This window comes from Oryza glaberrima, chromosome 8 (assembly GCF_000147395.1).
Source record: "Oryza glaberrima chromosome 8, OglaRS2, whole genome shotgun sequence".
NCBI classification, from domain to species: domain Eukaryota; kingdom Viridiplantae; phylum Streptophyta; class Magnoliopsida; order Poales; family Poaceae; genus Oryza; species Oryza glaberrima.
In genome coordinates this window covers 4671630-4685162 of record NC_068333.1, presented here as the reverse complement: position 1 = coordinate 4685162, position 13533 = coordinate 4671630, and the positions used below count along the sequence as shown (strand labels likewise).

The following is a 13533-nucleotide window of genomic DNA, read 5'->3' as shown; positions in this document are numbered from 1 at the left end:
GTAGTCTTTAATGGCTCCAACACTAATTTCTTGTTGCAGGTGATTTTCAGGAGGACTTTTTGGGCAAGACAATGGTCTTCGCTGCTTAAGGAGGAAGATGGCCAAAGAGTAAAAGATGGTTGCATGATATTGGAGAAGAGAGTTTCTAGTTTCTTTGCAATGAGAGGGTGGAACTTAAGAAGAAGATTGGAAGTTTAATGCTCTCTTTTCTTTGCACCATGGGGTTTTGTTGTCTTAAGTACTATTTTGGCTAATCTCTGTCATTGTCTAAGTGTCCGTTTGTGGTCACTCGAATTTGCGTTAAACCTTTTGTAAGGGTGTGAGCCTAAGTGCTCGTGTAAGAGACTTTTAGGCTGTGTACATCTTTTGGGTGTAGAGGCCGGTTTAATCCATTATCTAAAAAAAATGTGCCAAGCCATAATACCTGGGTTTTATGCAACTTCAATCATAATACATGGTGTTTGCTGAAATTTGCTCTTGTTTGTGTATTAATGTTTCTCCATTGGAATGAATTTTTTTTTTTGCCGATTCTAGAAATTCCCCAGATCAATTTCTTTTTAATTATGAACAATCTCACCGTATATACTAATCTACTTTTTTTTGAAAGATATATACTAACCTACTTAAATAAAAATACAGAATTGCATGTCTTTCGTCCGTCTCATAGTTTCGAGAACCAAAAAGAAAACAAAACATATCGTATGATGCTGCTCTTCACAACCTAAAACTCAATTTATTCCTGAAGCCATTTCACGCAGCGCGATTCCATCAAAATAAAATCAGAATCGAACCCAGAGCTCACTCCTTCTCAATTTTCGCTAAGACGACATTTTGCCCAGTCAGAGCGAGTTACTCCATACAAACATTGCAACTCAAACATGATGCAGCAGTTCACAAGATTCTCCAAGTCACTGAACATTGTGACCAACCATCTTTTTTTCATGCAACACCAACGAATGCAAAATTTTTCATATATCCAGGTAACTGTACTAACACTGTGCATATAGTTACACATTCAGTAGACAATCCTACTGTTAACTGCAATGTAAACTCAGCACTGGATTCCTCAACATCCATACCTGTTTTCAGCATTTTAAACACCTTTCCCTTACTCTGGGCTTCTACTGTTTCGTGCCCTCCTCAGCTGTTTCACTGCTCGCCTCGCAGCTTCGTCTTGCGCCTTCCGTTTTGCACTGGAGTCCTTGCCCGTGCCTTCCTCGCCATTATGAGTGCTGGAAGTGCGACGAACAAAAATCTTCTGAAGCGATATGCCGTTACGTTGGAGGAATTTTGCCAGCATATGGACCATTACATCATCTTTACGGCATGTGATCTTAACCTTCTTCAGGTTGTTGCAAGCAAATGATCCTCCCGTTGGGTTGATGCCCCCTCTGCTTCTGTGGATGTCCTGTAAAATGATGATTTAAGTAGTTAACCACATGCTTAAATGCTAAGAAAACAATTTACAAGCACGTGTGAGTAAACGTACCATGTCAAGGTTAAGATAAAGCCTTTCTACATGAGGTGAGTTCTCAAGTATGGTTGACAAAGCACTGAAGTCAGGAGCCATACACCATTCACCAAGGGTTAGAGTGTTCAGGTTATTGAAGATGGGGCAATTTTCCAGTTGCCTCCTCAGAAGCATCTGCACATTTACACAGAAATGCATCGTTTATTCTATTGAAAAGATTCAATGATTCAAAACATTTGTCCTAACAGAGTAATAAGATATGTCCATGGACAGTTACTGGCATTTTCAGTTCCCCGGTTAGTAGTTAGTACACGTATTGGCTCCCGATGAATGTTCCAGAATACCAACCTAAAACTTCTCTTAATTAATATAAAGTGAGGTATTTGTGATATGTTGGTATTCTAGTGCTGAGGTAACTAATATGCTTGCTTGTTGTTTGATAAAATGGATAACTTCTTCTGGCCAAAAGCAAACAGAAAATTTGACAAATAAAAAAAAAACATAAATGCTGATTCTAGGGAGTTCTTTTAAGATATCATAACACATCAAACTGGAAGTTAGATTCAAAACTCAGTACAATACGGAGAGAAGTAACTTAGACTTTATTATGGCATTGAAAATACTAGTGCACTAGTAGATCAGGTAGGAACATTTGAACTTGCAGTAGTACCTATCTACAATACAATGTCACCTGGGTGACGCCAATTCATTTGTCTGATCAATTAGTATAAGGTACTTCTTAATATTTTCACCAACAAACTATGACGGAAGCATTTCGAAAGGATGCTACTTAAGGCAAGTAATGTAACGTCAGCAATGCTAGTACTCTGTATTTTTAAACTGAGCCATACTGATTTGAGAATCTCATTACCAACAGAGATAACCAAACTTTCTTCTACATTAAACTTTTGAAGGGAGTTCTGTTATCTCAATACTAGTACCTTTCCCATACAACACATTGCCATATTTGCTTGCAAAGAAATGAGCATAATTAGCGTGCACACTTTAGAAAAAGCATACTAGTAAGAGAAGGCAGTAGTATCAATAAGGTGACAACATTACCTCTCCTTGATGGCCTAACAGACCCAAAGTTCTAACATCTGACAAGTGGTCAAGCATATGATCACCACCGAAAATAGTATAATCATGGTTCCCATAGTTTCCGCCATATTCATAACTGGGAGTGGGAATACCATAACTGGAAGACTCATCTGCAATCTCACCATAGGTCACAGTTCGATCAACGCCACCTTCAAGATCATCAACCTCCTTATCACCAGACTCAGAACCATCCTCATGATCATATTCACCATCATGATCATCAAGATCAGATTCACTACCGTCCCTCTTTCTCTTATCACCAGAGTCATTATCAGATTCATTGTCTCTCTTATCATCAGAGCCTTCAGCTTTAGGTGCAAAGAAATCATCATCATAATCAGACCCATCATCGTCATCCTCCAACACTGGCTGCTGATAGTCATCACTCAAGCGAGAATCATCAAGCACGACAGTGGCTTCCACCAGTGACACCATGTGGCTGAACCAAGGAACAGCTCGGACAGGTCTGATGCAGCAGAGCGAGATAAGATTGGGAGCTTCAACCAGGAAGCCATCGGATGTCACATGGCAGTTGATGATCGACAAGCGCTTCAGCGAGTCTGATTGAATTCCCCCCCAGAGTGATTTGATATCCTTGAGCTCTAGTTCCTCCAAAGAAGTGCAGCCAGAGCAGAGCAGGTCGAGGGTGTTGCCGGTCGTGAACCTCGTCGTCCCGAGATGCGTCAGCTTCAAGATCTTGATCTTGGGAGAAATGAAGTGTTTGTAATCCGGCACCGGGTAGCCTTGGTGACGCCTCGCGGAGAGATCGATTTCTTCGGCCCCGCGCCTGACGGCGTGAGCGATCCACGCGCTCACGTCGTCCTCGTCGTGGCTCCAGCTCAGCCGGAGCGCCTTGAAGGGGGCGAGCGGGCGGCGCCTGAGGAGCAGGATGGTGACGAAGTCGCGGAACCTCTTCTGGTCGACGGCGCGGCCGTCGCAGGCGCAGGGGTAGCGGACGTCGACGCGCGGCGCGGACGCCCACACGTGGCGCCACCGCCTGGAGATCCCGCTCGTGCGCACCGCCTCCCGCGCCTTCAGGTGCGACACGATCCGGAGCAGCACCGCGTCCGGGAGGGCGCTGAGACGGTCGCCGCCACCGCCGGACGGGCCCGGCCCCGCCGCTCCCTGGTGCATTCCGTCGAACAGTTCGCCTGCAATGAACTTATGAACACATCGTGACGCGCTCAAAGAGAAAATCAACCAAGAACCGCGGCTCCGCAATCAAGAAAATGAATTCGATCGCAAGAAACACAACGGAGCAGGCGATTGAGGAGAGGAGAACTCACGGAGAGATTGGGGGATTTCTTGGCGAAATCGATGGGCCGCGCCAAGAGCTCTCGCTGCTTTCGAGTTTCGATAGAACGGCTTCGCGCTTCGAGAGAGGGAGGAATTACCAGAAATGCCCAATATATATACTCCTCACTATATATATGGGGGATATTTCTTTGTTCAAATTTTCTCCGATGAAAAAGAAATGTCAATTCTGGAAACTTCCGATGTCATTTTTTTTTGTAGTATTTGACTTTGAACATGTATATAGACTATAGTCTCAGAATATTTGGTTTGGATTTTACAGGTAGTAGTTTCGATTACTCATTACAAAAATAATTCTATTCTGCAAGAAGAAAGAATGTAGAAGTAGTGGGAGCACTAGTGAATTGGTGGTGATTCTACCATGTATCAATTCTAGCATGGTAAAGTGAACCATTTCAACAGTTTAGAGTTAAAATGAGAAAGAAAATAGTATGGGGGTTAAGTGATCAACTAAAATAATTCGGGGGAGTAAAATAGATGTTTTTATTTCTATCCTGCACTGTACTGGAGCAGACGACATGCTAATGTAGCTAGAGTACGAACATGTTTCTTCTTTTATGGGGAGTATAAACATAGTTGCAAACATGACAAAACTAATTAGGACAGATGATCAGACCGTGAAATCACAAAGACAAATGTAGCCACTAGCCACTGCCAATTACTCAATACATCAAACATGACATAGCAATTCACAGGATTCCAAGTCACTGAACATTGACCAATCATCTATTTTCATGCAACACCAACGGATGCCTAATTCTGCATGTAACCAAAGTTACCTGTACTAGAATTGATGCATATGCACATCCAGTGAAGAATTCTACTGCTAACTGCAATGTAAACTCAGCACTGGATTCCTCAGCATTTTAAACATGTTCCCCTCACTCCGGGCTTCTACTGTTTCGCGCCCTCCTCTGTTTCACTGCTAGCCTCGCAACTTCGCCTTGCGCCTTCCGTTTCGCACTGGAGTTACTGCCTCTGCCTTCCTTGCCATTATGTGGGCTGGAAGTGCGACGAACAAAAATCTTCTCAGGCGATACACCATTATCTTGGAGGAATTGAGCTAGCATATGGACCATTACATCATCTTTACAACATGTGATCTTAACCTTCTCCAGGTTGTTGCAAGAAAATGATCCTCCACTGGGATCGATGCTCTTTCTTCTTCTGTGAATCTTTTGTAAAACGATGGTTCAAGGGATTAATAACATGCTTAAACACTTTCAGCAAACATGTAACAAGCATACGAGTACACGTACCATGTCAAGGTGAAGATAAAGCCTTTTTACATTTGGTGATTTCGTAAGTATGGTTGACAAAGCACTGAAGTCAGGAACCATACACCATTCACCAAGGGACAGAGTATCCAGGTTATTGAACATGGGGAAATTTTCCAATAGCCTCCTCAGAAGCAGCTGCACAAGTACACATTTCCATAGATATCAAAATGATTCAGTGACCAAAAACATTTCTCCTACCAGAGAACAACGATATGTGCATTGATAAAATCAAAAGTGGTAGATGAGCAGGTAAAAAGAAATCACAGGTTTACAATCATCACGGGAATACCAACCTATACATTGAAAGTTACTGCCACTTTTAGCAGTCAGTTAGTAAACATGTTGCACTAGCAACAAATGTTCTAGAACGGCAACCTAAATTTCTTCTGGTATGAGATGAATCCAAGATTTCTCTCAAGTCAATGTGAAATATTTGTGAGATATTGGTAGTCTAACGCTGAAGTGCTGAGTTGTACTTCCATTATCTAGAAACGAGTAACTAATGTGCTAGCATGGCGTTAAATGATAAAAGAAACTTCTTCTCGCCAAGGCAAACAGAAAAATAGACGGGTAAAAGTAAAAAAAAAAAAAAACGCTAATTGAGAGTTCTAGTTAAGGCACAGTAACAAGTCAACCATAAGATAATATTCAAAGTTCAACACCATAAAGAGAAGGTGATTGAATACTTGCACACCAGTAGATCAGGCAGGAACATGAGAACTTGCTGTAGTACCTAACAGATATACAATGCCATCTGGGTGACACCAATTCATTTGGCTGCTCAATTAGTAAGGAACTTCTTAATATTGTCCTCAGCAAGCTACAACGGTAGCATTTTCATTTCTTTGAGTGGCAATACTGTAACTTCAGCAATACTAGTACTCTTTGTAACTGAGCTAGCCATACTGATTTGAGAATGTCATCAGCAGAACTGACAAAACATTCTTCTACACATTAAGTTTATGAAGACATTCTGTAATTACACCAGTAACTAGTTCCTCTTCCATACTGCAAATTTTATTGCAAAGAAGTTTAGAAAAAGCAACGGGCACACTGCACAGGAAAAGCATACAAAATTGAGAACACGATAGTATCAGCAAGGTGATTAAATATTACCTCTCCTTCATGAGCTGACGAATCCACAATTGACTTCACTGGGAAGTTCAGATTTCCAAACTTATTAGCTCTACCGTAACTCGCAGAATCATGGCTCACATAATTTCCCCGATATTCATCACCGGGATCACCATTACTGGAGTACTCATCTGCAATCTCACCATAGGCCACTGTACGATCAGACTCCTTATCACGGGGCTCATAAGACTCGCATTCATTGTCACCATCGTAGGAAACAGAATACGGGGAAGGGGGACCATCATCATCATGATCGGATTCACTGGCTATGTTATCATCAGAGCCATCACCAAAACCATAGTCTTGATCAGATTCAGTCTCTCTCTTATCATCAAAGTGTTCGCCACTAGCAATTGCAAAGAAACCATCACGATCAAATCCATCGTTGTCATCCTTCCATACTGGGGCTGGCCACCTACGATTATCAGACGAGCAAATGGATTCCTTGGTTCTCTCAAAGCTGAGAGGTCTGATGAAGCAGAGCGAGATAAGGTTCGGAGCATCAACCAGAAAGGCAACAGAGATAAAGCAGTTGATGATAGACAACCGCTTCAGCGAGGCCGATCGAATCTGTCCATCAAGTCGTCGAAAATGCTTGAGCTCTAATTCTTCCAAAGAAGTGCACCTCGAACAGATATCCGTGATGGCCTTGATGCCCATCTCGAAAGTCGTCAGCTTCAAGATCTTGATCTTGGGAGAAATGAAACTCGTGCACTCTAGCTCCGGCTTCGGATCATCTTGGTGATGCCTCGCGGAGAAATCGATTTCTTCGGCCCCACGCCTGACAGCATGAGCGATCCACGTCTCGGCGTCGCCGTCGTGGCTCCACCACAGCCGGAGCGCCTTGATGGGCGCAAATGGGCGGCGGTTGAGGAGCATGGTGGTGACGAAGTCGCGGAACCTCTCCTGGTCGGCGCGCTCGTCGCAGGCGCAGGGGTGGCGGATGTCGACGCGCGGCGCGGAAGCCCACAAGTGGCGCCACCGCTTGGAGAGCACGCTCGTGCGCACCGCCTGCCGCGCCATCAGGTGCGACACGATCCGGAAGAGCGCCGCGTCCAGGAGCGCGCTCAGGCGGTCCGTGCCACCGCCACCGCCACCGCCGGACGGCCCCGCCTGCCCCGCCGCTCCCTGCTGCATTCCGTCGAACAGGTTGCCTGCAATGGACACGTCGACTCACCGAATCAAAAGAACCCACAACGAACGTTTCTGCTCAGCTACGACGAGCGGAAAACCACCGAGAATCGCAAGAAACACATCGGAGCACGCGATTGAGGGAGGAGGAGAAGAACTCACGGAGAGATTGGGGGATTTCTTGGCGAAATCGATGGGCCGCGCCAAGAGCTCTCGCTGCTTTCGAGTTTCGATAGAACGGCTTCGCGCTTCGAGAGACGAGGGGGAAGGAATTACCAAAAATGCCCAATATATATAGGGGATACGTATTTGTTTGTTTAATTTTCCTCCAGTGGAAAAAAAAGAATGTCGATTCTGGAAATTTCCAATGTCATTTTCTTTTACTACTACTACAGTATTTACCTTTAAACATGTTTATAGTCTGAAAAAAAATTGGTTTGGATTTTACAGGTGTAAATTTTTCGTGGCAACTAATTTCGATTATTCATTACACAAATATAATAGTAATAGCAGGAAGAGAGTATATAGTTGTATTTTAGTGTGAAATACAACTTATATATAGAGAGAAGAAAAGATAAATACCATTTATGAACTAAAGTGAATTCAGTGAACCTTTTTAATAGTTGAGGGTGTAAAATAAGCTGAAAAATAATTTAGGGGGTTTCGTGCTATGACGAAATAGTTCATAGGAGTAAAATGTATTTTTTTTTCAGTTAGAATTTGTATGTATCAAGCCATCGTCTAATACAATTCCAACAATGGTTAGGTCCTCATCGGTTGACCATATTTCCTATTAAGCCAAAATGGCTTATTAGTGAATAAAAATAATTTATAGATAAAATTTTTATATATGTGTTTTAGTGACTTAAAGTTAATTCTGAAAAAGAAACTATGTTGAAAATATCTTAAAATCAACTTCAAAATTAAGTTTGAAAATTTAAATTTTGACTTTGGTTTTGGTTTATTAGGATAACCAATGGGGCTCTTACTTTCGAATACTGTCCTGGATAGAAATATATACTGTGCGTACACCTTTTTTGGAGTACTGTCCTGGATAGAAATATATACTGTGCGTATTCCTTTTTTCGATAATTACGTGCGAATTACACGATCACTTAAACACCAGCTATGCTATTATGTTCCCATAGATATGCTTGAAGCGACACGGTAATTTGGTTAGAGTAAGGGCATATTTTCTCTCTTTTTTTAGGGGAGTATGAACATAGTTGCAAACATCGACACATGACGAGATTAAGGCCAGATAATCAGACCGTGGAATCACAAATCCAAATGTAGCCACTGCCAAAACTACTCAATACATCAAACATGATATAGCAATTCACAGGATTCCAATTTCCAAGTCACTGAACATTGACCAACCATCTATTTTCAATTTTTCATGCAACACCAACGGATGCATAAATTTTCATGTCCCCAAAGTACCTGTACTAGATTTGATGCATATACACATCCTGTGAAGAATTCTACTGTTAACTGCAATGTAAACTCAGCACTGGATTCCTCAACATTTTAAACATGCTTCCCTCACTCCGGGCTTCTACTGTTTTGCGCCCTCCTCTGTTTCACTGCTAGCCTCGCAACTTCGCCTTGGGCCTTCCGTTTCGCACTGGAGTCCCCGCCTCCGTCTTCTTCGCCATTATGAGTGCTAGAAGTGTGATGAACAATCTTCTCAAGTGATATGCCGTTACGTTGGAGGAATTGTTCCAGCATATGGACCATTTCATCATCTTTACAACATGTGATCTTAACCTTCTTCAGGTTGTTGCAAGCAAATGATCCTCCACTTGGATCGATGTCCCCTCTTCCTCTGTGGATCTTTTGTAAAACAATGGTTTAAGGGATTAATAACATGCTTAAACACCCTAAGCAAACATTTAACAAGCATATGAGTACACGTACCATGTCAAGGTGAAGATAAAGCCTTTCTACCTTAGGTGATTTCTTAAGTATGGTTGACAAAGCACTGAAGTCAGGAACCATACACCATTCACCAAGGGACAGAGTTTTCAGGTTATTGAACATGGGGAAATTTTCCAATTGCCTCCTCAGAAGTACCTGCACATTTCCATACATATCAAGTGATTCAGTGGCCCAAAACATTTCTCCTACCAGAGCACTACGAATCTACAATATGTGCCATAAAATCAGAAGTGGTACATGAAGACCAGATTAGAGGAAAAAAAAATCACAGGTTTGCAATCATCAGGGGAATACCAACCTATGCCAAGAAAGTTACTGCCACATATAGCAATCAGTTAGTACACATGTCGCACTACCAACAAATGTTCTAGAACGGAAACCTAATTGTTCTCCTGGTATGAGAAGAACCCAAGGTTTCTCTCAAGTCAATTGTGAAATATTTGTGAGATATTGGTATTATAATGCTGTAGTAACTATGTGCTGAGTTGTACTTCCATTATCTAAAAAAGAGAAACTAATGTGCTAGCTGACAGAATAAATAATTTCTTCTGGCCAAGGCAAATGGAGAATTCGACAAATAAAAAAAAGATGCTAATTGAGAGTTCTAATTAAGGCACAACAACAATTCAACTATAAGATATAATCAAAGTTCAACACCATAGAGAAAAGTGATTGAATACTTGCACACTAGTAGATCAGGTACGGACATAAGAACTTGCCGTAGTACCTAATGTTGCCATTCATTTGGCTGATCAATTAGTAAGGAACTTCTTAATGTTGCCCTCAGCAAGCTACAACAGTAGTATTTTCATTTGTTTGAGTGGCAGTACTCTAACATCAGCAATACTAGCACTATTAACTGAGATAGCTATACTAATTTGGGAATCTCATCACCAGCAGAACTGACAAAACTTCCTTCTACACATTTAGTTTATGAAGACAATTCTGTTTTTACACTGGCAATTAGTTCGTTTCCCATACAATGGAAATCTTCTTGCAAAGAATTGAGAAAAAGCAATGCGTGCAGTACTGCAGGAAAAAAAGCATACAAATAAAATAACGAAATAGTATCAGCAAGGCGATTAAACTTACCTCTCCATGATAAGCTGTCAAGCCCTTAGCTACCTTGATCAAGTTTTCCAACATATCATTGCTGTCGCAATCTTCAAGATCATCACCCTCCTTATCACTGGACTCATAAGACTCGCATTCACTGTCATTGCCATCACAGGAGTCCTTAGAATCAGAATATGGGGAAGAGGGAACATCATCATCATGATCAGATTCTTGGTCTCTCTTATCATCTGAGTCTTCATCACTAGAACCATTGTCTTGATCAGATTCATTGTCTCTCTTATCATCAAAGTGTTCACCACCACTAGCAATTGCAAAGAAATCAACATCATGATCAGATCCATCGTCATCAAACTCCCACACTGACGCTGAGAATGGCCAACTCCTATTATCAGACGAGTGATTGGCTCCCTCCGTGCTCTTACCGCTGAGAGGTCTGAAGAAGCAGAGCGAGATAAGGTTCGGAGCATCAACCAAAAATCCATCAGAGATAAGGCAGTTGATGATAGACAAGCGCTTCAGCGAGGTCGATTGAATCTGCCCTTCAAGTGGGTTAACATTCTTGAGCTCTAATTCTTCCAAAAAAGTGCACCTATAGCAGATCTGCGCGATAAACTTGATGCCCATCCGGACACGCGTCAGCTTCAAGATCTTGATCTTGTGAGAAATGAAGCTCGTGTACTCTAGCTCCGGTTTCGGATCATCTTGGTGATGCCTCGCGGAGAAATCGATTTCTTCGGCCCCACGCCTGACAGCATGAGCGATCCAGTTGTTGGCGTCGCCGTCGTGGCTCCAGCACAGCCGGAGCGCCTTGATGGGGGCGAATGGGCGGCGCCTGAGGAGCATGGTGGTGACGAAGCCGTGGAGCCTCTCCTGGTCGGCGCGCTCGTCGCAGGCGCAGGGGTGGCGGACGTCGACGCGCGGCGCGGACGCCCACACGTGGCGCCACCGCTTGGAGAGCACGCTCGTGCGCACCGCCTGCCGCGCCCTCAGGTGCGACACGATCCGGAAGAGCACCGCGTCCGGGAGCGCGCTGAGGCGGTCCGCGCCACCGCCACCGCCTCCACCGCCACCACCCGACGGCCCAGCCTGCCCCGCCGCTCCCTGCTGCATTCCGTCGAACAGGTTGCCTGCAATGGAAACAGCGATCCACCGCATCAACTACCAAAGCGCGCTTCTGCTAGCTTCGAGGACAGCATCACGCGCGCAAGGAGGAAATCAACCAAGAAGAAAGAATTCTAGCGCGAGAATTCTCACCGGAGCAGGCGATCGAGGGGGACGAGGTGGGAGAAGAGAACTCACGGAGAGATTGGGGACTTGCTTTTTTGGCGAATCGAGGGCGGGCCTGCTTCGAAGCACCAGGACGGGTTGCAGCTTTTTTTTATTAAGATAAAGAATAATACGGCCTTTACTTCATCAGAAATTATAGATACCGAAGAAAAAAGGGAAACATCTTACTCAATCCTATCTGTAAAGCTTTCATCCAAATTTGACAAAAATTTGCATGACAAAAAGTAGCAAACGAGAGGCTTCGAGTTCTACTTGAGGAGAAATTTCATTCCACTTAACTTGCAAATCTTTCGAAATTTGCCACTCAATTCGCATGTGTTTTACCATTTATCGCCGAGGATGCGAATTCTTTCGTTTCGAGTCATTCCATCAATCCAAACACGCTAGTCCATCAATGTCCATCTGTTGCCCCTGTTGTTGGGAGATAACTAGGGATCGGATGTCCGATCCCAGTCAAAACTTCGGACGGTGTTTCACCGTATATAGAAAAATGTTTCACATATTTCAGCATTAACTAAAAAATGTTCCAGCAAAAATGTTTCAGATGTTTCCTTGTCCAATGAAAAATGTTTCATCACGTGGTTAAAAATATTCCAATTATATGCAACATTTAAAGATGCTGATTGTAACACCGAAAACACCATTGTGTGCAACATCCAATTAGAAAAAATGAAACACATTGGAATCAAAGATTGAAACATTTATGTCTTACACATGAAACATCAAGTTTATACTGTTGAAATATCAATGGATCCTCAAGAATCAATGATAAAAATGTGAAACACCATTAAAATACGCATTGAAACATTTCGATTTAACACAGAGAAACATTGAGAAACATCAATGGATCCTCAAGAATCGATGATAAAAATGTGAAACACTACTAAAATACGCAGTGAAACATTGAGACAAAATAGACTGGAACATTGAAAAATCACATTAGTTTACCCCGTTCTAGATTTGGCTTCTTCCTTCATCCCGGTGGCCAAAATCTTCAACGGTGCCGGAATGCCGCGCTACCTCGGCCACGGCCTCGGCCACCACCACGACTACGAATTCCGCCTGCATCGCCTCCTCCCCATAGCCTCCGCGGCGGCGGTGCTCCTGCTCCTCGCGCTTCTCATCCCTCTCCCTCCACCACCTCCGCGCGAGAGGCCCCACCGAGTGGCCGGCGGCAGCGAAGAGGAGGGCGCCACGACGGCCGCGGCCATGGGCGGCGGGGCGGACGCGAGGCCGTCGTCGTCCGGCGAGGACGCCGTCTCCTGCTTCAGTAGCTGCATTGACATGAGAGAGAGAAGGGGGAAGGGGAAGAGATAAGGCTGGAGCGGTCGAGAGGAGTGTTGCGAGTCACCGGCGGCGCCAGAATCCGGCCACCCACGACGGCAACCCCGCCGTCTGCGGCGGTGGCGGCGCCGGCGCCGGCGCCTGATGACACCGCGGCCGCGTGTGCAGCATGGGACGCCGTGAAGAAGTTGAACACTTGAACGAGAGGTTGGGGATAAGAAGGAATGAGGATAAGATTGGGGAAAGGTAGGTCCCATTGACCGTCCGGAATTTGTCTCGTATTGGACGCTCGATACGAAGCGTTTTCGCTGTTGTTGCTGCATCATCGAGCCCCCCTCTCACCACCCTCTTCTTCCTCACCACCCCTTTCCAAACACCCTCGTCCTCTTCCATCTCCCAATCGCTCCCTCCTATTGCCATCCCATCGAAGGGCACCCGTGGAGTGCGGTAGCTGGTTGATGCGGCCTTGTCGAGGCGGAGGAAGTCAGCACAACAGAATCCGCGGAACTTGCT

At 44.1% G+C, this 13533-nt stretch overlaps 3 protein-coding genes across 4 annotated transcripts; all 3 read right to left on the bottom strand.

The window, feature by feature from the left end:
* Nucleotides 1-930: 930 nt before the first annotated feature.
* On the bottom strand, nt 931-3721 carry LOC127782821 (uncharacterized). Its single transcript, XM_052310093.1, has 3 exons — nt 2534-3721; nt 1490-1645; nt 931-1408 (listed from the first exon to the last, which is right to left on the bottom strand). The coding sequence occupies exons 1-3, from the start codon at nt 3704-3706 to the stop codon at nt 1109-1111; spliced, it is 1629 nt and encodes a 542-aa protein (XP_052166053.1). The 5' UTR covers nt 3707-3721; the 3' UTR covers nt 931-1108.
* A 757-nt stretch (nt 3722-4478) lies between these two features.
* LOC127781243 (uncharacterized) lies at nt 4479-11815 on the bottom strand. Of its 2 annotated transcripts, none has more exons than XM_052308174.1 (4): nt 11704-11815; nt 6283-7454; nt 5146-5301; nt 4479-5061 (listed from the first exon to the last, which is right to left on the bottom strand). In XM_052308174.1, exons 2-4 carry the CDS (start codon nt 7435-7437, stop codon nt 4768-4770), a joined length of 1605 nt encoding a protein of 534 aa, XP_052164134.1. In that variant the 5' UTR covers nt 7438-7454; nt 11704-11815; the 3' UTR covers nt 4479-4767. The 2 variants fall into 2 exon arrangements, with proteins under 2 accessions (XP_052164134.1, XP_052164135.1); XM_052308175.1 differs by lacking the exon at nt 11704-11815 and adding an exon at nt 7594-7674.
* LOC127781242 (uncharacterized) lies at nt 8645-11756 on the bottom strand. The gene is made up of 3 exons (XM_052308173.1): nt 10465-11756; nt 9352-9507; nt 8645-9267 (listed from the first exon to the last, which is right to left on the bottom strand). Exons 1-3 carry the CDS (start codon nt 11602-11604, stop codon nt 8977-8979), a joined length of 1587 nt encoding a protein of 528 aa, XP_052164133.1. The 5' UTR covers nt 11605-11756; the 3' UTR covers nt 8645-8976.
* Nucleotides 11816-13533: the final 1718 nt, after the last annotated feature.

What these genes read in the sequence shown, in the direction of transcription:
- LOC127782821 (XM_052310093.1), bottom strand. Translation starts at nt 3,706, where the DNA reads ATGCACCAGGGAGCGGCGGGGCCGGGCCCGTCCGGCGGTGGCGGCGAC. An exon ending in TGTTAGGCCATCAAGGAGAG is followed by an intron (nt 1,646 to 2,533) that starts GTAATGTTGTCA and finishes GTAAATGTGCAG; the next exon opens with ATGCTTCTGAGGAGGCAACT. An exon ending in TTTATCTTAACCTTGACATG is followed by an intron (nt 1,409 to 1,489) that starts GTACGTTTACTC and finishes ATCATTTTACAG; the next exon opens with GACATCCACAGAAGCAGAGG.
- LOC127781243 (XM_052308174.1), bottom strand. Translation starts at nt 7,437, where the DNA reads ATGCAGCAGGGAGCGGCGGGGCAGGCGGGGCCGTCCGGCGGTGGCGGT. An exon ending in CGTCAGCTCATGAAGGAGAG is followed by an intron (nt 5,302 to 6,282) that starts GTAATATTTAAT and finishes GTACTTGTGCAG; the next exon opens with CTGCTTCTGAGGAGGCTATT. An exon ending in TTTATCTTCACCTTGACATG is followed by an intron (nt 5,062 to 5,145) that starts GTACGTGTACTC and finishes GTTTTACAAAAG; the next exon opens with ATTCACAGAAGAAGAAAGAG.
- LOC127781242 (XM_052308173.1), bottom strand. Translation starts at nt 11,604, where the DNA reads ATGCGGTGGATCGCTGTTTCCATTGCAGGCAACCTGTTCGACGGAATG. An exon ending in TGACAGCTTATCATGGAGAG is followed by an intron (nt 9,508 to 10,464) that starts GTAAGTTTAATC and finishes GGAAATGTGCAG; the next exon opens with GTACTTCTGAGGAGGCAATT. An exon ending in TTTATCTTCACCTTGACATG is followed by an intron (nt 9,268 to 9,351) that starts GTACGTGTACTC and finishes GTTTTACAAAAG; the next exon opens with ATCCACAGAGGAAGAGGGGA.